A 26,021-nucleotide genomic window follows, 5' to 3' on the forward strand; every position below is an offset into this window, starting at 1 on the left:
ACCTGCTGTCTGTGTCTCTCTCTGTCATTTCCCACTTTAATTGTTGAAAATCTTCACAAAAACACCCAAGAAAAGACAAGCAGCGATTTCCAGTTGTGATTTATTTTGAATATATACTTAAAATACTTTAATAAGTTTCAAACATTTCAGAGGTCATGTCCTTTATACAGCGTGCCAAGCTAACGATTATCTCAAATGTACGGGGCAGACTGGGCAGAGTTGACTGAGACAATATCAAAGGGATTTCTGATTACGCGCCCCACAGTCCCTCGCCTCTTTTGTCAGCTACCTACTATCCACTGATGACATTCTGAAACAAAAGAATTGTGCGAATAAGTTACTGGGGCACGACATTGATATCAAAGTTACTTTAGCTCCTCATTTAAAGAGAAACACATTTTATACTCGCAACCTGCTGCTCAGTGAAAAGGCTCCTCAAAGGCATTCCTTATAATGTGTTCCACACATCACACAGCAAGCTGAGCTTATCCCTTTCATAACATTGGCATGCACAGAGAGCCATAGAGGGAGAGGGGGAGCGAGAGAGAGAAGGGGAGGGGGAGAGAGAGCAAGAGGGGCCGAGTTACTCCGATGTGTGCGAGACCTTCGACTGACTGTGCAGTGCTCACTGATGTACGATCTCCTCAGTCAAGAACCTGTTGGATTTGCAGTAATGGTCAGATGGGTCTCGCTCCATAAATTGGGGCTTCCCAAGCTTCTGAGGCGGAGGTGATTTGAGCGGGGCAGGGAGTGCGGGTGGAGGGTAGGGGAGGAAGAGGCCTGCGATTCCCCGGAGAATGGGGGTGAATTCAGGCTCTCTCGCAGGTGAGGACACAGTGGCCTCAGTCTGTGCCCATTGCAGGGCAGAAATATACCCGGGCTAAAAATATAAGGAATTAAAAAATATAAGATAGTCACTAATAAATCCATCAGGGAATTCAAGAAGTGAGAGTTGTTGAGGCAAATAGTATTGATGCATTTAAGGGGAAGCTGGATAAACACATGATGGAGAAGGAATAGAAGGATATTGTTTTCTAAAAGTGCGTTGCCTGCGTTCTGCAGGGAGATAGCAAGGATTGGAGGAGAGAGAGTGCGGCAGGGACGGGAGGAGACTGTAACCCATGTCATTGGCAGGTCATGGGGAGCCTGATGCACAGCATCAAATAGCGAGCATGTGGGAGGTCGGCACGGCTACCGTGGGTCCTGCAGACTCTGCACCACGAGCAGACAATGGATGTATACAGAGCGGGGACTGGTAGACCTCCCGGCCCAACTGGGAAGCTGCAGTTCGGTTCGGGCAAATCGCCGCTCCGAGGCGTCAGCCGCTGCTGGTCAGCGGGCTGCCGGCCAAACGTTAGCACGAGGCGCGCAGCACATCACACAAACACACCTCCCGGATTCAGGCTGGACACCAGGGCGTTCTGCAGGTTCCGCGGGTTGCCCAGGAACTGCTTGGCCGTCGGTCGTGGTGGGGACTCCATTTCTGAAATGTGAATATCTGTAAACATAAATAAAAGGAGACGGGTTTGAAGTTTCACACTCGCTTCGGTCAGTCAGCGTAACCGTCACACGAAAGATGACACAAAACTTGGAAATGTAGTAAACAGTGAGGAGGATAGTAACAGACTTCGGGGGGGTGGGGGGGGGCAGGCAGGCTGGTGGAATGGGTGGGCATGTGGCTAATGAAATTTAATGCAGAAAAATGCGAAGTGATACATTTTGGTAGAAAGAATGAGGAGAGGCAATATAAACTAAATGGTACAATCCTAAAGCCTGGGGTATAGGTACACAAATATTTGAAGGTGGCAAGGCAGGTTGAGAAGACTTTAAAAAGCTTATGGGATCCTGGGCTTCATGAATAGAGGTGTACACAAAAAAGCAAGGATGTTATGATGATATATTAAGAGTCAGAGGATAACTAAGGAAAGGGTAGGGCCTATTAGAGACCATGAGGGTAATCTTTGTGTGGAGGCGGAAGATGTTGGTAGGGTTCTTAATGAATACTTTGCATCTGTTTTCACAAAGGAAAGAGATAATGCTACTGCTATAGAGGAGGAGTGTGATATTCTGGATGAAATAAATATATAGTGAGAGAGGAAGTATTAAGGGGTTTAGCAGCTTTGAAAGTAGATAAGTGCCCAGGCCCGGATGAAATGCATCCCAGGCTATTGAACGAAGTAAAAGAGGAAATAACAGAGGCCTTGACCATCATTTCCCAGTCCTCTTTGGATCTGGGCATGGTGCCGGAGGATTGAAGAACTGCTAATGTTTACCCTTGTTAAAGAAGTGAAAAAGGGATAGGCCGAGTAATTACAGGCCTGTCAGCCTAACGGCAGTGGTGGGAAAATTATTGAAAAAATCCTGAAAGACAGGATAAATCTGCATTTGGATAGGCAAGGATTAATCAGGGACAGTCGGCACAGATTTGTTAAGGGAAGATCGTGTTTGACTAACCTGATTGAATTTTTTGAGGAGGTAACCAAGAGGGTCGATGAGGGTAGTACGTACGATGTAGTATATATGGACTTTAGCAAAGCTTTTGCTAAGGTCCCGCATGGTAGACTGGTCATGAAGGTTAAAGCCCATGGGATCCAGGGCAAAGTGGCAAGTTGGATTCAAAATTGGTTTGGAGGTAGGAAGTAAAGGGTAATGATTGATGGATGTTTGTGACTGGAAGGATGTTTCCAGTGGGGTTCCGCAGGACTCAGTACTGGGACCCTTGCTTTTTGTGGTATATATCAACGATTTAGATTTGAATATAGGGAGTATGATTAAGAAGTTTGCAGGCAACACTAAAATTGGCTGTGTGGTTGATAATGAAGAGGAAAGTCATGGGCTGCAGGAGGATATCAATCTACTGGTCAGGCGGACAGAACAGTGATAAATGGAATTTAATTCAGAGAAGTGTGAGGTGATGCACTTTGGGAGGGCATATAAGGAAACAGTATACACATTAAGCGGCAGGCCACTTAATAGTGTAGATGAATAAAGGGACCTTGGAGTGCTTGTCCACAGATCCCTGAAAGTAGCAGGCCATGTGGATAAGGTGGTTAAGAAGGCATACAGAATGCTTGCCTTTATTGGCCAAGGCATAGAATATAAGAGCAGGGAGATTATGCTTAAATGGTATAATTCTTTGGTTAGGCCACAGCTGGAGTACTGTGTGCTGTTCTGGTCGCTGTATTATAGGAAGGATGTGATTGCACTAGAGAGGGTGCAGAGAAGATTTACTAGGATGCTGCCTGGAATGGAGAATCTTAGTTAAAAGGACAGATTGGATAGGCTGGGTTTGTTCTCATTGGAACAGAGGAGGTTGAGAGGAGACCTCATCGAGGTATTGAGGAGCCTGGACATAGTGAATAGTAAGAGTCTATTTCCATTGATGGAGGGGGCTATGACGAGGGGGCATAGTTTTAAGGCGGTTGGTGGAAGATTTAGAGGGGATTTGAGGGGGTGGGGGGCTTCTTTATGCAGAGGGTTGTGGGGATCTGGATCTCGCTGCCTGGAAGAGGATGGATGCAGAAACCCTCACCACCTTTAAGAGATTGTTGGATGGGCACTTAAAGTGCCGTAACCTGCAGGGTTATGGATCTAGAGCTGGTAATTGGGATTAGACCTTTTGTTGGTCGGTGCAGATATAATGGTAAGTACTGCAGAGAATAGAATACTGCCAGTGTGATCTCCTGGACAGGTCGGAGAGGAATTTTCCCAGATTTTTTCTCCCTAAATTGGCCTGGGTTTTTACCTCTCCCAGGAGATCACATGGTTCCAGTTAGGGTGGAGTGTAGATGTTTTTAGTGTAAGGGGTGTTGCAGTGGTTTGGGGCGGATTGGGTGCTCTTTGCCTTTCCGTCATTGTTCATGGGTTTGTATGTAACCTTTAGCGCTGCTGACGAAGGGCCGTGTGGCTCTTTGTCGGCCAGCGCAGACACGATTGGCTGAAATGGCCTCCTTCTGCGTGTAAATTTCTATGTTTCTAGGAACCTTTATAAAACACTGGTTCGGGCTCAATTGGAGTATTGTGTCCAATTCTGGGCACCGCACTTTAGGAATGATGTGAAGGGCTTGGAGAGGGTGCAGAAACGATTTATTAGAATGGTTCCACAGATGAGGGACTTCAGTTACGTGGATAGACCTGATGGCTTACCTCCTAGGGTCTTAAGTGGCTGAGTGAGTGGATGTATTGGTTGTAATCTACCAAAATTTCTTAGATTCTGGAGCAGTTCCAGCGGATTGGAAAACTGCAAATGTAACACCCCTATTTAAAAAAGGAAGCAGATAAAAAGCAGGAAACTATAGACTAGTTAGCCTATTATCAGTAGTTGGGAAAATGCTGGAGTCGATTATTAAGGAAGCAGTAGTGGGACATTTGGAAAAGCTTGGTTCAATCAAGCAGAGTCATTATGGTTTTATGAAAGGGAAATCATGTTTCACAAATTTGCTGGAGTTCTTTGAGGATGTAACAAGCAGGGTGGATAAGGGGGAAACTAGTGGATGTGGTGTATTTGGATTTCTGGAAAGCATTCGATAAGGTGCCACATCAAAGGTTACTGCACAAGATAAAAGTTCACAGGTTTTGGGATAATATATTAGCATAGTTAGAGTATTGGCTAACTAACAGAAAACAGAGAGTCGGGATAAATGGATAATTTTCGGCTTGGTAAACAGTAACTAGTGGGGTGCCGCACGGATCGGTGCTGGGGCCTCAACTATTTACAATCTATATTAATCACTTGGATGAAGGGACCGAGTGTAATGTAGCCAAGTTTGCTGATGATACAAAGATGGGTGGGAAAGCAAATTGTGAGGAGGACACAAAAAGTCTGCAAAGGGATATAGATAGTCTAAGTGACTGGGCAAAAATTTGGCAGATGGAGTATAATGTGGGAAAATGTGAGGTTATCCATTTTGGCAGAAAAAAAAGAGAGAAGCAAATTATAATTTAAATGAAGAAAAAATGCAAGTGCTGCAGTACAGAGATACCTGGGGATCCTTGTGCATGAAACACAAATAGTATGCAGGTACAGCAAGTAATCAGTAAGGCAAATGGAATGTTGGCCTTTATTGTAAGGGGGATAGAGTTTAAAGCAGATAAGTCCTACTACAACTGTACATGGTATTGGTGAGGCCACACCTGGAGCACTGCATACAGTTTTGGTCTCTCTATATTAAGGATATACTTGCATTGGAGGCTGTTCAGAGAAGGTTCACTCGGTTGATTTCGGAGATGAAGGGGTTGACTTATGAAGATAGGTTGAGTAGGTTGGGCCTATACTCATTGGAGTTCAGAAAAATGAGAGGTGATCTTATTGAAACATATAAGATAATGAGGGGGCTAGTCAAGGTGGATGCAGAGAGGATATTTCTTCTCATAGGGGAAACTAAAGCTAGGGAACATAGTCTCAGAATAAGGGGCTGCCCATTTAAAACTGAGATGAGGAGGAATTTCTTCTCTGAGGGTTGTAAATCTATGGAATTCTCTGCCCCAGAGAGCCGTGGATGCCGGGTCTTTGAATATATTTAAGGTGGAGATAGACAGATTTTTGAGCGATAAGGGAGTAAAGGGTTATAGGGAGCGGGCAGGGAAGTGGAGCTGAGTCTATGATCAGATCAGCCATGATCGTATTGAATGGTGGAGCAGGCTCGAGGGGCCAGGTGGCCGACTCCTGCTCCTATTTCTTATGTTCTTATGTTCTTAAGCTGGGGTTGTTGTTCTTAGAGCAGAGTAGTTTAAGGGGAGATTTAATTGAGGTGGTCAAAATCATGTGGGGTCTAGACAGAGAGAAACTATTCCCATTGGCAGAGGGTTGCGAACCAGAAGTCACAAATTTAAGGGGATTAGCAGAAGAATCAGAGAGGAGATTTTTTTTTGACTGGATGAATTAAGATGGGCCGAATGACCCCTATGGGCGGTGGTCTTGTCTACCCTTCGCTCAGGATGCAGGTCACTGATCCCTCCCCTGACGCCCCCTCTCCTGTTACTGGATCACCCTGAGCTGGATGGCCCTGTTGGCAGGTTGTGTGTGGGAGCAAGAGGTTACTGTGGCGATGTTTAATTGCTCACCTCCGTTCCAGTGACTAGACGGCAGTGGTTGGTGAGCTTCCTCGGCCGTTGCCTCATCGTCGCTTCTGGCCTGGGCCCCGCCAGTCCCCGTCTGCTGGATAAACTGCTGTAAGTTACACTGTCTCAGCTCTTTATTTAACTCCTCCAGCTCTTGTGTTTTGGCCTGAAAACACGAGTCTCATTCAGAAATCGAGAACAAAAAACAGAAGATACGCAAACACCATTCAATCACCAACCAACGCTAAATGAAGCAAAGTAACCCGACCTGAAATTAGTGAGGGTCAAACACAACGGGCATGCAGCGGGTAAGCACCAAGTGTGCGATGGGCAAGGGGAGTCTTGTTCACACTGCTTAGTGTCAGGCGTGGCTCAGTGCATAGCACTCCCACTCCAGCACATAATCCAGGCCGACAGTCCCGGTGCAGTACTGAGGGAGTGCTACACTGTCGGAGGAGTAGTACTGAGGGAGCGCTACACTGTCGGAGGGGTAGTACTGAGGGAGCGCTGCACTGTCGGAGGGGCAGTACGAAGGGAGTGCCATGCTGTCGGAGGGGCAGTATGGAGGGAGCGCCGCGCTGTCGGTAGGGCAGTTTAAGTTCTTTCGGATAAAACGTTAAACCGAGGCCCCGTCTACTCTCTCAGGTGGGCGTAAACAATCTCATGGCACTAAATCAAAGTGTCCTGGTCAATATTTATTCCTCAAGCAACAATGGATAAACGGAGCAACAGCTTGTGTTCACCACACGGTGGCACCAGAGATCTGTACCAGTTCTGAGGGAATTTGTGTTCAGAAATTAAAGAGAGCCTTTCATTGACATAAGAATATAAGAGTTAGGAGCAGGAGTAGGCCATTCGGCCCCTCGAGCCTTCAATAAATCATTGCTGATCTTCTACCTCAACTCCACTTTCCTGCACTATTCCCATATCCCTCGATTCCCTTAGTGTCCAAACATCTATCGATCTCTGTCTTGAATATACTCAGATTGAGCCTCCACAGCCCTCTGGGATAGAGAATTCCAAACATTCACCACCCTCTGAGTGAAGAAGTTTCTCCTCATCTCAGTCCTAAATGGCCGACCCCATATTCTGAGACTGTGACCCCCTGGTTCTAGATTCCCTAGCCAGGGGAAACATCCTCCCTATATCTACCCTGTCAAGCCCTGTAAGAATTTTGTATGTTTCAATGAGATCACCTCATTTTTCTAAACTCTAGAGAATATAGGCCTAGTCTACTCAATCTCTCCTCATAGGACAATCCCCCCATCCCAGGAATCAGTCTGGTGAACCTTTGTTGCACTCCCTCAATGGCAAATATATCCTTCCTTAGGTAAGGAGACCAAAACTGTGCACAGTACTCCAGGTGCGGTCTCATCAGGGCCCTATATAATTACAGTAAGACGTCTTTACTCTTATACTCAAATCCTCTTGTAACATTGATTGGACAAATCAAATTATATAATGTGCCCTACATTACAACTGCTGTTTGGGGGCCTATAAACTCCCACCAATGTTTTCTGCCCTTGTTGTTTCTTAGCTCCACCCAAACTGATTCTACTTCTTGATTTTCGGAGCTAAGATCCTTTCTCTCTACTGTCTTTATCCCATCCTTTATTATCAGGGCTACCCCGCCTCCTTTTTTCCATTTTGCCTATCTCTTCTAAAAGTTAAGTATCCTGGAATATTTCGTTCCAGATCCTAACCACACGCTGCGTAAAAAAGCTTTTTCTCATGCCGCCTTTGGTTCTTCTGTAATAATCTTTTATGTGGCACCTTATCGAATGCCTTTTGGAAATCCAAATATATTATATCCACTGGTTCCCCTTTATCTACCCTGCTAGTTACAGTCTCCAAAAACTGTAATAAATTTGTCAAACATAATTTTCCTTTCATAAAACCATGTTGACTCTGCCTAATCATGTTATGACTTTATAAGTGCCCTGTTACCACGTACTTAATAGATTCTAGCATTTTCCCAACTGTTCTGTAGTTCCCCGTTTTTCTCTCCCTCCTTTCTTAAATAGCGGGGTTACATTAGCTACCTTCCAATCCATAGGAACCATTCTAGAATCGATGGAATTTTGGAAGATGACAACCGATGCATCCATTATCTCTATAGCCACCTCTTTCAAAACCCTAGGATGTAGGCCATCTGGTCCAGGGGATTTATCAGCTTTCAGTCCCTTTAATTTCTCCAGTACTATTATTTTACTAATACTAATTTCTTTCAGTTCCTCATTGTTGCTAGACCCTTGGTTCTCCACTATTTCCAAGAGGTTTTTTTGCGACTTCTTCCGTGAAGACAGACACAAAGTATTTGTTTAATTTCTCTGCCATTTCCTTATTCCCCATTACAATTTCTTCTGTCTCAACCTGTAAGGGACCCACATTTACTTTTGCTAATCTTTTATAATCTGTTTTTATGTCTCTTGCTAGTTTACTTTCATATTCTATTTACCCTGTCTTTATCAATTTATTGGTCCTCGTTTGCTGAATTTTAAAATCCTCCCAATCCTCAGGCTTACTGCTCTTTTTGGCAAAATTCCTTTGATCTAATACTATCTTTAATTTCACTTGTTAGCCATGTTTGGACCACTTTTCCTGTGGGGAATTTGTGCCTTAAAAAAGGAATGTATGTTTGTTGAAAATGATGTATTAATTCTTTAATTGCTAGCCATTGCTTGTCTACCATCATACCTTTAATGTAGTTTCCCAATCTACCGTGTCACACCCCTTAGGTTAACGAACTCAGATTTGGCTAGCAGTCAAGGACAGGAGAGTGTGACTACAACTGAGGAAGGTATGAGGATCCAGGAGGAAGTTAGTGATGGAGGAGCCTCGGCCCTTGCTCTTGTCCAACAGGTTCGAGGCTCTTACTCCCTGTTTGGACGAGAGCAGGGACTGCAGGGAGGATGAGCAAACTGACCACGGCACCGTGGTACAGGAGGCCATTCAAGCATGGGGAGTAAAAAGAAACACTGTAGTAGTAGGGGACAGTAGAGGGATAGATACAGTTCTCTGCAGCCATGAGCACGAGTCCCGAAGGCTGTGTTGCCTGCCTGGTGCCAGGGTTAAAGACATCTCCTCGGGGCTGGAGAGGAACTTGGAGTGGGAGGGGGTGGATCCAGTTGTCGGGGTCCACAAGGGTGCCAACAACATAGATAGGACAGACAAGGCGGCTCTGCTAAGGGATTATGAGCAGCTGGGGGCCAAATTAAAAAGCAGAACCACAAAGATAATAATCTCTGGATTACTGCCCAAGCCACGTGCAAACTTACACAAGTTAAATAAGATCAGCGAGTTAAACACGTGACTCAAAGACTGGTGTGGGAGAAATGGGTTTTGGTTCCTGGGGCACTGGCACCAGTACTGGGCTAAGAGGGAGCTGTTCCGTCAGAACGGACTCCACTTGGAACGTGCTGGGGCTAGGGTCCTGGCAAACCGAATAACTAGGGCTGCAGAGAGAGCTTTAAACTAATTGGGGGGGGGGATTCAGGTGAGCAGAAACCCAAAAGCTCAAAGAACAAGGTGATGGGTAGCATTGGGGGAAAACGAAAACCAGAGTGTGACAGGAAGGGACAGAAACTGGGGCCATAGCAGGAGAAAATGGTAAGGAAACACATTTAAAAACTATCTGAAAGCATGCAGCATTCGTAACAAATTAGATGAGCTGTCAGCACAAATAGTTACAAATGGGTATCATCTGGTAGCCATTAACAGAGACGTGGTTGTAAAGTGACCAAGACTGGAAATTAAACATTCAGGGGTACTTGCCAATTCGGAAGGACAGACAGACAGGAAAAGGAGGTGGGGTAGCTCTGTTGCTAAAGGATGGAATCACTGCAATAGTAAGAAATAATATTGGCTCAAATGATCAGGATGTTGAAACAGTTTTGGTGGAGATAAGGAATAATAAGGGGGAAAAGTCACTGGTGGGCGTAGTCTATAGGCCCCCTAACAGTAGCAACTCTGTTGGGCGGAGCATAAACCAAGAAATAGTGGGAGCTTGTGAAAAGGGAACAGCAATAATCATGGGTGATTTTAACCTCCATATTGATTGGACAAATCAAATTGGTCAGGGTAGCCTTGAGGAAGAGTTCATAGAATGCATAAGGGACGGGTTCCTTGAGCAGTATGTAACGGAACTAACCAGAGGGTGGGCTATCTTAGATCTGGTCCTGTGTAATGAGACAGGATTAATAAACAATCTCCTAGTAAAGGATCCCCTTGGAATGAGTGACCATAGCATGGTTGAATTTCAAATTCAGATGGAGGGCAAGAAAGTTGGATCTCTAACCAGCGTACTAAGCTCAAATAAAGGAGACTATGACGGTATGAGGGCAGAGTTGGCCAAAGTGGACTGGGAAAATAGAATCAAGTGTAGGACGGTTGATGAACAGTTGTGTACTTTTAAGGAGATATTTCACAACTCTCAAGAAAAGTATATTCCAGTGAGAAGGAAATGGTGTAAAAGAAAAGATAGCCATTCTTGGCTAACTAAAGAAATAAAGGATGGTATCCAATTAAAAACAGGGTCATACAAAGTGGCCAAAACTAGTGGGAAAACAGAAGATTGGGAAGCTTTTAAAAGCCAGCAAAGAATGACTAAAAAAATGATTAAGAAAGGGAAGATAGACTATGAAAGTAAACTAGCACAAAATATAAAAACAGGTTTCTACAGGTATATAAAAAGGAAAAAAAAAAAAAGAGTGGCTAAAGTAAATGTTGGTCCTTTAGAGGATGAGACCGGGGAATTAGTAATGGGGAACATGGAGATGGCAGAAACTCAGAACAAATATTTTGTATCAGTCTTTACAGTAGAGGAACTAACAATATCCCAACAGTGAAGAGTCAAGGGGCTATGTGGGGGGGGGGGGGGGGAAGGAACTTAACACAATCACAATCACTAAGGAGGTGGTACTCAATAAGATAATGGGACTAATGGCAGATAAATGCCCTGGAACTGATGGCTTGCATCCTAGAGTCTTAAGAGAAGTAGCGGCAAGGATAGTGGATGCATTGATTATAATTTACCAAAATTCCCTGGATTCTGGAGAGGTCCCAGCAGATTGTAAAACTGCAAATGTAACACCCCTATTTAAAAAAGGAGGCAGACAGAAAGCCAGAAACTATAGACCAGTTAGCCTAACATCTGTGGTTTGGAAAATGTTGGAGTCCATTATTAAAGAAGCAGTAGCAGGACATTTGGAAAAGCATAATTCGGTCAGGCAGAGTCAGCATGGATTTATGAAGAGGAAGTCATGTTTGACAAATTTGCTGGAATTCTTTGAGGATGTAACAAACAGGGTGGATAAAGGGGAACCAGTGGATGTGGTGTATTTGGACTTCCAGAAGGCATTTGACAAGGTGCCACATAAAAGGTTACTGCACAAGATAAAAGTTCACAGGGTTGGGAATAATATATTAGCATGGATAGAGGATTGGCTGGTTAACAGAAAACAGTCAGGATGAATGGTTCATTCTCGGTTTGGCAATCAGTAACTAGTGGGGTGCCGCAGGGATCAGTGCTGGGACCCCAACTATTTACAATCTATATTAATGACTTGGAAGAAAGGACAGAGTGTAACATAGCCAAGTTTGCTGATGATACAAAGATGGGAGGAAAAGCAATGTGTGAGGAGGACACAAAAAATCTGCAAAAGGAAATAGACAGGCTAAGTGAGTAGGCAAAAATTTGGCAGATGGAGTATAATGTTGGAAAGTGTGAGGTCATGCACGTCGGCAGAAAGAAAAAAATCAAAGACCAAGTTATTATTTAAATGGAGAAAAATTGCAAAATGCTGCAGTACAGCGGGACGTGGTGGTATTTGTGCATGAAACACAAAAGGATAGTATGTAGGGACAGCAAGTGATCGGGAAGGCCAATGGAATATTGGTCTTTATTGTAAAGGGGATGGAGTATAAAAGCAGGGAAGTCTCGCTACAGTTATACAGGGTATTGATGAGGCCACACCTGGAATACTGCGTACCATTTTGGTTTCCATATTTATGAAAGGATATACTTGCTTTGGAGTCAGTTCAGAGAAGGTTCACTAGGTTGATTCCGGAGATGAGGGGTTGACCTTTGAGGAAAGGTTGAGTAGGTTGGGCCTCTACTCATTGGAATTCAGAAGAATGAGAGGTGACCTTATCGAAACCTACAAGATTATGAGGGGACTTGACAAGGTGGATGCAGAGAGGATGTTTCCACTGATAGGGGAGACTACAACTAGAGGGCACGATCTTAGAATAAGGGGCCGCCCATTCAAAATTGAGCCAAGGAGGAATTTCTTTTCTCAGAGGGTTGTAAATCTGTGGAATTCACTGCCTCGGCGAGCTGTGGAAGCTGGGACATTGAATAAATTTATTCAGAGAGCAGACAGTTTGTTAACGGATAAGGGAATAAGGGGTTATGGGAAGCAGGCAGGGAAGTGGACCAGAGTCCATGATCAGATCAGCCATGATCTTATTGAATAGCAGAGCAGGCTCGAGGGGCCGTATTGCCTACTCCTGCTCCTATTTCTTATATTCTTGTGTTTTTAGACAATTCACCCCTCATACCTATGTAGTTTGCTTTATTTAGATTTAAGACCCTAATTTCAGATTTAACCAAATCACTTTTAAACTTTATAAAATTCTATCATATTCCCCAAAGGCCCCTTAACTACAAGCTTATTAATGAACCCTTTCTCATTGCATAATACTAGATCTTAAATAGCCTGTTCTCTAGTTGGTTCCTCAACAAACTGATCTAGAAAACTGTCTTGTATACATTCCATCAATTCACCCTCAACACTATTACTGAAAATCTGGTTTACCGAATCTATATGCAGATTAAAGCCCCCATGATTACTGTATTACCCTTGTTACATGCGCCTCTAATTTCCCGATTTATAGTGTGCCCTACATTACCACTACTGTTTGGGGGCCTATAAACAACTCCCGACAATGTTTTCTGCCTCTTGCTGTTTCTTAGCTCCACCCAAACGGATTCTACTTCTTGATTTTCCGAGCCAAGATTCTTTCTCTCTACTGTCTTTATCCCATCCTTTATTATCAGAGCTACCCTCCTCGTTTTCCATTTTGCCTATCACTTCTAAAAGTCAAGTATCCTGGAATATTTAGTTCCCAATCTTGGCAACTTTGCAACCACATTTCCATAATGGGTATTCGATCAAAACTATTAATTTCTATCTCCATTATTAATTCATTTATTTTGTTGCGAATGCATTCAGATATCGTGCCTTTAGCTTTGACTTTTTTCTATTTTTCCCTGATATCACCTAGTCAGTGATGCCTTATTACCTTTGTTGAAGTGTAGTCAATGTTGTAATGTAGGAAACGCGGCAGCCAATTTGCGCACAGCAAACTCCCACAAATAGCAATGTGATAATGACCCGATAATCAGTTTTAGTGATGTTGGTTGAGGGATAAATAGTAGTCGGGTCGGAGTTCCGAGTAGAGCACTTGCTCAGGGAATCTCGTGTCGGGCATGTGGACGATGTGGCCCACCCAGCGAGGCTGGTTGAGTGTGGTCAGTGCTTCGATGCTGGCCTGAGCGAGAACACTGACGTTGGTGTGTCTATCCTCCCAGTGGATTTGCAGGATCTTGCGGAGGCAGCAGTGGTGGTACTTCTACATCGCTTTGAGATGTCTGCTTTACATGGTCCATGTCTCGGAGCCATATAGGAGGGCGGGTATCACTACTGCCCTGTTGACCAAGAACTTGGTGCCGGATTTGATGTCCTCAGACGCGAGACTCGGTAAGCAAGCGCTCTACTCGGAACTCCTACATGGCAAGCGAGCCTCAGGTGGGCAGAGGAAACATTTCAAGGACACCCTCAAAACCTCCTTGATAAAGTGCAACAGCCCCAGCGGCACCTGGGAATCCCTGGCCCAGGACCGCCCAAAATGGAGGAAGAGCATCCGGGAGGGCGCTGAGCACCTCGTGTCTCGTCGACGAGAGCATGGAGAAACCAAGTGCAGGCAGCGGAAGGAGCGTGTGGCAAACCAGACTCCCCACCCACCCTTTCCTTCAACCACTGTCTGTCCCACCTGTGACAGAGACTGTAATTCCCGGATTGGACTGTTATGTCACTTGAGAACTCACTTTTATAGAGTGGAAGCAAGTCTGCCTTGATTTCGAGGGACTGCCTATAATGATGAAATATTGGCCATGACACCAGGGAGAACTGCACTGCTGTTCGAAATAGTGTCAAGCGATCATTTATGTCCACCTGAGAGAGAAGACAGGGCCTCAGTTTAACATCTCATCTGAAAGATGGACCTTCTGATGGTGCTCCCTCAGTACTGTCCCTCCGACAGTGCAGCGGAGAGTACTGTCCCTCCGACGGTGCAGCGCTCCCTCAGTACTGCCCCTCCGACAGTGCAGCGCTCCCTCAGTACTGCCCCTCCGACAGTGCAGCGCTCCCTCAGTACTGCCCCTCCGACAGTGCAGCGGAGAGTACTGTCCCTCCGACAGTGCAGCGCTCCCTCAGTAGCAGAGCAGGTGTCCAGTCGTCCTGGTTAACCCCTGCCACTGGATAAAGACCTCGTTCTGTCAAGCCCGTGTGGTGGCTGATGTGCAACGGTCACCACATGTTTAAAAAAATCCATGCACAGGCATCTTCCACCCCTTCAACTGGAGTTCAGGACTGGAATATCGGGTCCTTCATCGAAACATCTGTGAACTCATGTGGAAGCAAGTCATCCTCGTTCGAAGGACTGGCTATGATGATGCTCCTCAGTACTGCCCCGCCGACAGTACAGCGCTCCCTCAGCACTGCACTGAAGTGTCAGCCTAGATTTTGTATGCTCAAGTTTCTGGCGTTAGTGCAGTGCTCCCTCAGTAGTTTGTCAAGTCTGTCAATGGGTCAATACTGAGGGAGTGCCGCACTGTCGGAGGGTCAGTACTGAGGGTGTGCTGCACTTTCAGATGAGATATTAACCAAGGCCCTGTCTTCTCTCTCAGGTGGATGTAAAAGATCCCATGGCATTATTTTGAAGACGAGCAGGGGAGTTATCCCCGGTGTCCTGGGACCAATATTTACCTCTCAACCAACATCACTAAAACAGATTATCTGGTCATTATCACATTGCTGTTTGTGGGAGCTTGCTGTGCACAAATTGGCTGCCGCATTTCCCACATTACAACAGTGACTACACTTCAAACGTAAAGCGCATCGAGACATTCGGTGGTCGTGAAAGGCACCATATAAATCAAAGTCTTTCTTTTTTCTGTTTGAAGTTATGGCAGGAGACACGCCCTCCCCGCTGCCGGGGAAATCCCAGGGGGCCGTGTCTATCGAGGACACAGATTTAAGATAATCACCAAAAGAACCAAAGGGGGAGAGGAGGAGAATAATTTTCTTACGCAACGAGCTGTTATGATCTGGAATGCACCAAAAGGGCAGTGGGAGCAGGTTCAACAGTAACTTTCAAAAGGGAATTGGATAAATACTTGAAGGGGAAAAATGTGCAGGGCTGTGGGGAAAGAGCAGGGGGAGTGGGGCTGATTAATATCCAAAAGAGCGATCCAGTTTGAATATTAAGGTAATCAAGGGATATGGGGATAGTGCAGGAAAGAGGAGATGAGGTCGAAGATCAGCCATGATCTTATTGAGTGGTGAAGCAGGCTCGAGGGGCCGAATGGCCGACTCCTGCTCCTAATTCTGATATTCTCTTTCAAAGATCCGGCACAGGCACGATGGGCCGAAAGGCTCCTCCTGTGCAGTATCATTCTATGTTCCCCACCCTGCCACGAGCTCAGAAATGTAGCAATGTCTTGGTCTCACCTGCAATCTCCCGTTCGCCTCCTCCAACGTCCTCGCAACGTCAGTGATGGCTGCCTGTATCTGTTGGTTCTGCTGCGTCTTTGCCTCGATCTCAGCCCTGACCTGGGCGATGGCCTCCCTCGTGTGTGTCTGGCTGACTCTGTGGGCAGCCCTCAGCCTCTGGGCCCGATCGGCCTCCTGCAGGAGCTCGGCATCCAAGCGCTGGGTCCTGCAGCCACACTCGTGCAGCCGCTGCATGTTGTCGCGGAAGCTGTGCTTCAGCTCGCCCAGGTGCTGCTGCAGCTCGCGCTCCCGCTCCTTCTCCTGCCCCAGCTCCTGCTCCCAGAACTGCTCCTCCTCCATCTCCTGCTCGTTGCTCCGCACCGCCTCCTCCAGCTGCACCAGCCGCTGCTCGAAGTCGGGCACGCCAGTGGGCTCCCAGGATCGAATCTCGCAGTCGAAGGACTCTTGCTGGGCCGAGAAGGAGTGCAGCTTCTCCTGCTGGGTTAGAATCAGTTTGAAGAGGTCCTCCTTGCTGGCCGGAGGCTGGGGCACCCTCTCTGGCCCCTCTGTCCCGCTCGGCCTCTTCCCTCGCCATTTGTTGCGCAGGCTGAGATCGGGCGCGCCCAACGACCCGCCCGTGAAGGTCAGCGATTTCTTGGGCTCCCGCCGCCTGGGGAGCTGGCTGGCAGGCGGGGCGGGGAGCAGGGCGGGGAGCAGGGCAGGGCCCGGGGTCTGGGCGCCCTGGCTGGACAGCGGCCTCTCGGAGTGGCTGGAGCCGGTGCGCCGCAGCAGGAAGCGGACGTCGTTGGCGTACTGCCCGCACTTGGCCAGCAGCTGCAGCGGGTTCTCGGGGGCCTGTAGCTGGCGCTCGCTGTCCCGCAGCCGCTGGATCAGCACGTAGCGGCCCGTCTGACCTGCAGCGGGAGTAAGGGTCACATGTCAAATCTACATGGTATGTGTGCGGCGGCAGGTGGAACAGAGGAGGTGGGGTGGAGGACAGGGCTGGGGGGGGGGCAGAGGGGCTGAAGGACAAGGGGGCAGGGGGTTGGCGGGGGAGGAACCAGAGGAGGTGGGGCAGAGGCCGGGGGTGGTGTTGCCGAGGTCCCTGCAGGATTGAGCCTAGACTTTTCAGCAATTAAAGATGTGGAGAGACTGGAGAAGCTGGGGTTGTTCTCCTTAGAGTGGAGAAGGTTATGGGGGAGATTTAAATCAGGTGTTCGAAAGTATGAGGGCTTTTACAAACATACGAGCAATGACGGACAGGTAAAGACCATCTGGCCCATCGAGCCAGTCCCACACAATTGCCATACCTTGTATATCACAACATATACACTCCACCCCTGAAGATTAATAGGTGATCTTATTGAAACTTATAAGATAATGAGGGGGCTCGACAAGGTGGATGCAGAGAGGATATTTCCACTCACAGGGGAAACTGAAACCAGGGGGCATAGTCCCAGAATAAGGGGCCGCCCATTTAAAGTTGAGATGAGGAGGAATTTCCTCTCAGAGGATGGTAAATCTGTGGAATTCTCTGCCCCAGAGAGCTGTGGAGGTTGGGTCATTGAATATATTTAAGGCGGAGATAGACAGACTTTTGAGCGATAAGGGAATAAAGGGTTATGGGGAGAAGGCGAGGAAGTGGAACGGAGTCCATGATCAGATCAGCCATGATCTTATTAAATGGCGGAGCAGGCTCGAGGGGCCAGTTGGCCGACTCCTGCTCCTATTTCTTATGTTCTGTCACTGGCTAATAATCCAGAGATCAGGAGTTCAAAGCAGGCCAGGGCAGTTTGAGAATTTGAATTCAGTTTAATTTGTAAATAAAAAGCCAGTCTCAGTAAAAGTGTCATAAAAACCCAACTGGTTCACTGATGTCCCTTGGGGAAGGAAACCCGCCGCCCATAGCCGGTCTGGACCTGCATATGATTGCAGTCCTACACCTACGAGGTTGACCCTGAAGTGACCCAGCAGGACATTCCGTAAGATCAAGACCCCCACTTTCTCAGGGCAATTAAGGATGGGTAATCAATGCCGACCTTGCGAGCGACGCCCACATCCCGAGAATGAAACGTAATTTTATAAACCAGGACCGTGACGGTTTCTCACTCCCTGACTGCACGTGTGAGCCCCGAGTGAGATTGGGGAGCCCCGCTCCCACCAGCAATCCATGCTGGGGTGCTGACACACTGGGGGGGGGGGGGGCGACACGTGGCTTCTGATTCTAGTTTCCTGCTGCGATTTGTTTTAATGCTGGCACTGGCAGAAAGCTATCCCGCTGATGGCCGAGAATATTCACAAGCCAGCATTAACGTGACAGCGCAATGGGCAATTAATCTGACATTTACTGGCAACGATTGGAGAAGAGCCGAGTCAGCGAGATTGAGGAGTGTGCTACACTGCATCGTTACATCCAGACCCCAGCTCAGACACTCGGCCAGAAAACCCACTTACATTTTCAAGGAGTCAAAACAGGGTAAAGGACGGGGTCACTGTCACTGGACTCTCGCTTCAGGCAGGTTTAATATCCCCATCCCGGCGATAGCAGCCGGTCAGACCTGTCGAACCGCACGGATCTCTCTACATTACCATAGTGAGAGAGCAAACATTTACCCCTCCAGCCCCAAATCCCTCCCCATCTCTATAACCCCCTCCATCGCTACACCCCTCCCCATCTCTGTAACCTCCTCTAGCCCTACACCCTTCCTATCTCTGTAACCTCTTCTAGCCCTACACCCTCCCTATCTCTGTAACCTCCAGCAGCCCTACACCCCTCCCCATCTCTGTAACCCCCTCCATTGCTACACCCCTCCCTATCTCTGTAACCTCCTCTAGCCCCACACCCTCCCTATCTCTAACCTCCAGCAGCCCTACACCCCTCCCCATCTCTGTAACCCCCTCCATCGCTACACCCCTCCCTATCTCTAACCTCCTCCAGCCCCTACACCCCTCCCCATCTCTGTAACCTCCACCAGCCCTACAACCCAACGCGATCTCTGTGGTCATCCAATGTGACCCCCTCACTAATCCCTATCCAACCCGTCTGACCCCCTCACTAACCCCTGTCCAACCCGTCTGACCCCCTCACTACCCCGTCCGACCCGGTGACCCTCTCACTATCCCCAGTCTGACCCTGTGACCCTCTCACTCTTCCCCAATCTAGTAATTGCACGAGATTTGAGCCATTGTCTCTTCGCCGCCCACCACCCCGCCCCACCCTCTTCTCATCCCAACCCATCTGCCATCCCAATCATTCCATCCCTTCCTATCCCATCTCTTTGCACCCTGCCCCGGCTGCTCACCTATGGCCTGTGCGAGGGCGATCACCACCTCCTGACAGGTTGTCTCCTCAGTGACTCCACACACCACGCGCTGCACTCCATCCACCCACACTTTTAGCTCCATCACCGTGCAGCTGGATACTGGCATTGGACGGCCCGCTCAGGGCGGAGGCTGCTCTGAAACCCAGAGGAAACAGATCTTGCTTCAACCAAACATTGACATCAAACACTGACATTCCCCTCTTCAAATAAATGCTCCGTCTCCCTGTCGCTGATTGACTCCCTGCTGGTGCACGGTTCCATGGGCCTCTCTGACCTCATCACTCTCAGTGCGCGAGTGTGGGAGCTGGTGACCCAGCCCAGTGCCGGGGGCAGTGAGAGTAACGCTAAACATCACTCAGCCTCACACTGGGTACGGCGGGAGCGGAGGCTCCACCTGTCAACACAGGTACATGACTGACAATATTTCCCTTCCTGATCCCAGCGGCAGTGGCAGCTGGAGGTGGCCATTTATATCCCAAGATTTAATTCTCATGGCAGCCTGAATTGGGTTTGCATGTTTTTAGGGTAGGGCACCACAGTGGTTAATATACTGGGCCAGTAATCCAGAAGCCGGAACTAATGATCGTGGAAACAGGAGTTCAAATCCCACCACGGCAGCTGGGGAATTTAAATTCAGTTAATTAAATAAATCTGAAATTTTTTAAAAAGTTAGGGGGCGAAATTTCTCCTTTTTAAAGCTCCATTTTAGCCTGTGGGGGGCGGGGGGGGGGCTCACGGGGCGGAGGAGATTTTCACCCAGGGGAGGGGGGCACTACCACCTGCCGGGAAATGACCAGGGATTTTGCGGAGATGTTGCCAGGCAGTTAGTCATCGCCGTGCGCGTCGACCTCTTAACGCCCGGCGGGGGAAATTGCCCTGCGGGACGCGAGTCCGGCACGTGCGCCTGTCAACGCCAGCTTTGTGGGCCAAAAGCTCCAAGAATACGCCCGACCAACGTTGGCGACCCCGACAGACATCTGGCATCATGGCAACAAGCTGCGGGCGGATGGAGTCGCTCGCATTCCCAGGCCGGCCCCCAAGAGACCCAGAACCGGGAACACTCCGGGAGAACTGGCAGAAAGTGGGTGTCGGGCCCAGCTAGTGGCTGAATTCACCATCAGCAGTGGCTGGGGAAAGTCTGTCCCGATCCCTACATATGCCTGCAGCTGAAGGTCGCTGACTCCAGGTGGCCGCTGTCCTGGATGGTTCATCGAAGGAGCTGCCTACACGCCTCGTAATACAGCCTCAGTACTGCCCCTTCGACAGTGCAGCCTCTTTGACAGCGTAACGCTTCCTCAGTACTGACCCTCCGACAGTACTGCCCCTCCGACAGTGCGGCGCTCCCTCAGTGCTGACTCGACAGTGCGGCGCTCCCTCAGTGCTGCCCCTCCGACAGTGCGGCCCCTCCGACAGTGCAGCACTTTGACCAACTTGAACCAACGATGCTCTGACTCGGAGGGAAGATAGAGTGCTAACAACTGAGCCAAACTGACATGCTTGTGCCATTGTTGCACCTGCAGTGTAACCGGAGCAGCTCAGCTGCATTGTGAGTTGGCTTCAGGACAGGGCTGCTTGCCGAGGGCAATACAAAGGGCTCCTTCAGTGCCTGTGAAATCTGGGGCAGTCCCTTCCATTAAAATGCCATCGCTCCGATAACTGCCACTTCACTGTCACACAGACAGAGTTCCTCTAACCCTGCCAGACGTACTACTCCAGCTTCTCAGCACCGATTGCTCACACTGAGTTGTGGGGACCGCCAACCTTTCAATGGGCGACTGATTGATGCTGCAGGCAGGCGGGAGGACTGGAGGCAGTCACGGCGCAGCGAAGGACAAAGGGGAAGCTCGCTCGCTGCGTGTTCCCTCCCAGCGCGGCCCAGAGTTCCAGCTGCTGACATTGCCCAAAGCTGCCCGAGCACAGAGGCTGCCCTCAGTGGGCTCCTGCTGTTGGCATGATGTGGGCACACGCCAGTTATCGCCCATCCCGAGTTGTCCTGAGACATTGGCACTGCCTCGTCCATTCTACCCATCTATACAACTGAATCATAGAAGACTAGAATCATGGGAGTTTGCTGCACAGAAGGAGGCTATTCGGCCCATCGTGTGTGTGCCGGGACACCAGACTCAACAACAACTTGCATTTATACAGCGCCTTTGTCATAATAAGACATCCCAAGGCGCTTCACAGTAGCATAAATCAGACAAATTTCTCACCGAGTCACATAAGGAGATATTAGGTTGAGCAATCAAACAGGTAGGTTTTAAGGAGCATCTTAAAAAAGGAGGAAAGGTGGAGAGGTTTAGGGAGGGAGTTCCAGAGCTTGTGGCCTCAGCAACTGAAGGCATGGCCACCTATGGAGGAGCAATGGAAATCGGGGATGCTCACGGGGCCAGAATTAAAGGAGTGCAGAGATCTCAGAGCCTTGTGGGCTGGAAGTGATTACAGAGAACGGAGGGGTGAGGCCATGGAGGGATTTGAACACAAGGATGAGAATTTTTTTAATCAAGGTGTTGCCAGATCAACAGCCAGCGTAGGTCAGCGAGCATAGGGGTGATGGGGGAGAGGGACTTGGTGTGAGGTGGGATACGGAGCAGCTGAGTTTTGTGCCGAGGTTTACGGATACTGTAAAGTGGAAGGCCGGCCAGGAAAGTGTACTGTGGGACTCGAGTCATGGGGAAGATGCTGGTGTCAGCCATGGCTTAGTGAGTAGCTCCAACATCAAGTCCCACTCTAGAGACTTGAGCAGGTAAACTACACTAACATTTTAGTGCAGTACTGAGGGAGCGTCGCACAGTCGGAGGGGCAGTACAAAGGGAGCGCCGCACAGTCAGAGGGGCAGTACAAAGGGAGCGCTGCACAGTCGGAGGGGCAGTCTTTTGGATAAGATGTTAAACCAAGGCCCCATCTGCTCTCCATTTTGAAGAGCAGGGGAGCTCTCCCCGGTGTCCTGGGGCCAATATTTATCCCTCAAACAACATCACAAACAGATCATCTGACGATTATCACGATGCTGTTTGTGGGAGCTTGCTGTGCACAAATTGGCTGCCGCGTTTCCCACATTACAACAGTGACTACACTTCAAAAGTACTTAATTGGCTGTAAAGCGCCTTGGAATGCCTGTTGGTCGTGAAATGCGCTATAGAAATGCATGTCTTTTTTTTTTCTCCTTTTACTACCCACACATACAAATGATCAGACGGACTGCGTACCAGAACATCAGACTGACAAACAGGTTGTTATTGCTGACAGTATCACCTGACCACAGTCACAATACCCAGCGGGTAGGTTGGTGCCAATCGCTCCCTACTCCTGCCACACACCGAGGCTCCAGGGGCCCTCCCCAACATTCCCATTGGGCACCAGTCATGGCAACACGCTCTTGGCACTTTCTGCATATGTATAAATAAACTTCGTCTCCAGAGGGACAGCGAGAGAGGGAGCAGACAGAGTGCGCGAAACTGGGACAGAGGAGGGAGAGCGGGTGGGGGCGTGAGACACTGGGAGAGAAGGAGGGAAGGAAAGAGAGAGAGAGAGAAGGAGGGAAGGAGAGCGAGAGAGCGGGAGAAAGAAAGAAAGACAGACTTGGATTTATATAGTGCCTTTCACGACCACCAGATGTCTCAAATCAGGGGAGGGGAAACAAAGGATGGGGAGACTGGGGAGTGAAGAGAGAGAAGAGAGAGAGAGAGAGAGAGAGAGAGAGAGAGAGAGAGGATAGAAAGAAAGAAAAGAAAAAGAAAAAAGGAGAAAAGAGAAGACAGGACGGTGAGGGAGAGGGAAAGGGAGAGATAGCTAGAGAGAGAGAGAAACAAAAAGACTTGCATTTCTCTAGTACTGTTCACAACCACTGGACATCCCGAAGCGCTTTACAGCCAATGAAGTACTTTTGGAGTGTAGTTACTGTTGTAATGTGGGAAACGCGGCAGCCAATTTGTACACAGCAAGCTCCCACAAACAGCAGTGTGATAATAATTGGATAATCTTTTTTTTTGTTATGTTGATTGAGAGATAAATATTGGCCTAGGACACAGGGGAGGACTCCCCTGCTCTTCAAGTACTGTCCCTCCGACAATGCAGCGCTCCCTCAGTACCGCAATGGAGTGTCAACCCAGGTTTTTCTGCTCAAGTCTCCGGAGAGGGACTTGAACCCATGACCTTGTGATTCAGAGGCGATTGTGTTACCCAGAGTCACAGGGAAGAAGTGAGGGAACAAAACAAAAAGAGACAGGGTGAGGAGAGAGAGAGAGAGAGAGAGAGAGAGAGAGAGAGAGAGAGTGTGCAAGGGAAAGAGAGCAGTCGAAATTCTTCACGGCAGCCCATGTCAGCAGATCTGCACATTTAAAGCAGCCGCAGTCTTTAAACAAAGGTGCCGAATATTGTTGCTCAATCCATATCGCAACTAGCAGAGATAGTTACACATTAACCGGATTCTGTCTCCAGGGTCGTACAGAGGTCACGAAAGGTGCTATTCTCTCCATCACTAAGACCGACTATTTCCACCTCCGTAACATCGCCCGTCTCCGCCCCTGCCTCAGCTCATCCGCTACTGAAGCCTTTGTTACCTCCAGACTTGACTATTCCAACGCACTACTGGCTGGCGTCCCACATTTGACCCTACGTAAACTAGAGATCATCCAAAACTCGGCTGCCCCGTATCCTAACTCGCACCAAGTCCCGCTCACCCATCACCTCTGTGCTCACTGATCTACATTAGCAACGCCTCGATTTCAAAATTCTCATCCTGGTGTTCAAATCCCTCCATGGCCTCGCCCCTCCCTATCTCTGTATCTCCTCCAACCCCACAACGCCCCCCCCACCCACCCACCCGCCCGCATGATGTCTGCGCTCCTCTAATTCTGCCCTCTTGAGCATCCCTGGTTATAATCGTTCCACCATTGGTGGCCGTGCCTTCAGCTGCCTGGCCCCAAGCTCTGGAACTCACTGCCTAAACCTCTCCGCCTCTCTTTCCTCCTTCAAGATGCTCCTTTTTGTCACCTGTCCTAATATGGGACATTTCACTACTTTAAAGGCGCTATATAAATTCCCATACCTAGGGAGCCTCGTCAACAAGAGCAGACATTGATGCGGAGATTCAACACCGCCTCCAGTGTGCCAGTGCAGCCTTTGGCCGCCGGAGGAAAAAAGTGTTCAAAGACCAGGCCCTCAAATCTACCACCAAGCTCATGGTCTATAGGGCTGTAGCAATACCCGCCCTCCTGTATGGATCAGAGGCATGGACGATGTACAGAAGACACCTCAAGTCGCTGGAGATTTATCACCAACGATGTCTCCGCAAGATTCTGCAAATCCTCTGGAAGGACAAGCACACCAACATCAGTGTCCTCATCCAGGCTAACATCCCCAGCATTGAAGCACTGACCACACCCAATCAGCTTCGCTGGGCAGACCACATAGTTCGCATGCCAGACACGAGATTCCCGAAGCAAATGCTCTATGCGGAGCTCCTTCACGGCAAAAGAGCCAAAGGTGGGCAGAGGAAACGTTACAAGGACATCCTCAAAACCTCCCTGATAAAGGGCGACATCACCACTGACACCTGGGAGACTCTGGCCGAAGACCGCCCCAAGTGGAGAAAGTGCATCCGGGAGGGCATTGAGCTCTTCGGATCTCAACGCAAAGAGCGTGAAGAGGTCAAGCGCAGGCTGCAGAAGGAGCGAGCGGCAAACCAGGCCCACCCACCCCTTCCCTCGTCGAATATCTGTCCCACCTGTGACAGGGTCTGTGGCTCTCGTATTGGACTGTTCAGCCACCAAAGAACTCACTTCAGGAGTGAAAGCAAGTCTTCCTAGATTCCTCGATCATGCCCATGATGATGATAAATACAAGCTGTTGTTGTTGGGTCATTGAGCTAATCGGAGGATTCATACCGTGCCCTTTCACTTTGTAACTTTGTTCCCCGTTATATCTCAACACTCTGGAATGTTCTCTGACCTGCTCGGAGCAGCGTATGACCCTGACACATGGAGAATGTGTCACATCAAACACTCTAGCTCGGCTCAGGCAGCTCGTCAGCACAAGCCGTTCGGATAATAATTTCACAACCAAAATGTGCGTGACCCTGTTAACCCCACCTCACCGATAGCCAATCATTAACTCTCACTGTAAACTAGTCCATAAACACACAGTTCTTTCCTACTTTGTTTACCGACTTTTACCTCACCCTGTGGGTCAGCTCTCAGCACAGCTACTGGTTGGGGGGAAAAGGGCGACTTTTACCGCTCATTGAATCCTGCACTGCTTCCTCCATCCGACTGTGTTCATTTCAGGCCTGCCTCAGCCCAGCCCCCGCCACAGCCTACCCCCCCCCCCCAGCCACAACTCTTCTGTCCCCTGTCCCCCTCACCGCCACTGCCCCCCCCACACTGCTGTCCCCTCCCCCCTCTCCAACCTCCTTGACCCAACTGCCCTGTTCCCTGTACCCTGCCCCCTCCCTCAGCTCTCCGCCCCGCTGTCCCCCCCCCCCACCCCCACCCCCTTGACCCAACTGCCCTGTTCCCTGTCTCCCTCCTCCCAGAAAGTTGTTGTGATCTGGAACGCGCTGACTGAAAGGCCGATGGAAACAGTTTCAATAGCAACTTTCAAAAGGGAATTGGATAAATACTACATAGAATCGTAGAAATTTACAGCACAAGAGGCCATTTTGGCCCATCGTGTCCACGCTGGCCGACCAAGAGCTATCCAGCCTAATCCCACTTTCTAGCTCTTGGTCCGTAGCCCTGTAGGTTATGGCACTTCAAGTGCACATCCAAGTACTTTTTAAATGTGGTGAGGGTTTCTCCCTCTACCACCCTTTCAGGCAGTGAGTTCCAGACCCCCACCACCCTCTGGGTGAAGAAAATTC

General features: G+C 48.7%; 1 protein-coding gene across 8 annotated transcripts in view; it reads right to left on the reverse strand.

The window, feature by feature from the left end:
- Positions 1 to 83: 83 nt before the first annotated feature.
- rassf7a (Ras association domain family member 7a) overlaps positions 84 to 26,021 on the reverse strand; it is a 74,187-nt gene continuing 48,249 nt past the window's right edge. For 4 of the 8 annotated variants that reach the window (XM_070899441.1, XM_070899442.1, XM_070899439.1 and 1 more), the window contains exons 2-6: positions 19,139 to 19,289; positions 15,855 to 16,750; positions 6,064 to 6,226; positions 1,391 to 1,498; positions 84 to 310 (exon numbers count right to left, since the gene is read on the reverse strand). In XM_070899441.1, coding sequence (XP_070755542.1) covers positions 282 to 310; positions 1,391 to 1,498; positions 6,064 to 6,226; positions 15,855 to 16,750; positions 19,139 to 19,265 — 1,323 coding nt within the window. In that variant the 5' untranslated portion in view covers positions 19,266 to 19,289 and the 3' untranslated portion in view covers positions 84 to 281. Of the gene's footprint in view, positions 311 to 1,390; positions 1,499 to 6,063; positions 6,227 to 15,854; positions 16,751 to 19,138; positions 19,295 to 26,021 lie in introns of all 8 variants that reach the window. The other 4 variants (XM_070899437.1, XM_070899436.1, XM_070899440.1 and 1 more) reach the window with 1 other exon arrangement.

Source organism: Pristiophorus japonicus, chromosome 14 (assembly GCF_044704955.1).
Source record: "Pristiophorus japonicus isolate sPriJap1 chromosome 14, sPriJap1.hap1, whole genome shotgun sequence".
Lineage (NCBI taxonomy): Eukaryota > Metazoa > Chordata > Chondrichthyes > Pristiophoridae > Pristiophorus > Pristiophorus japonicus.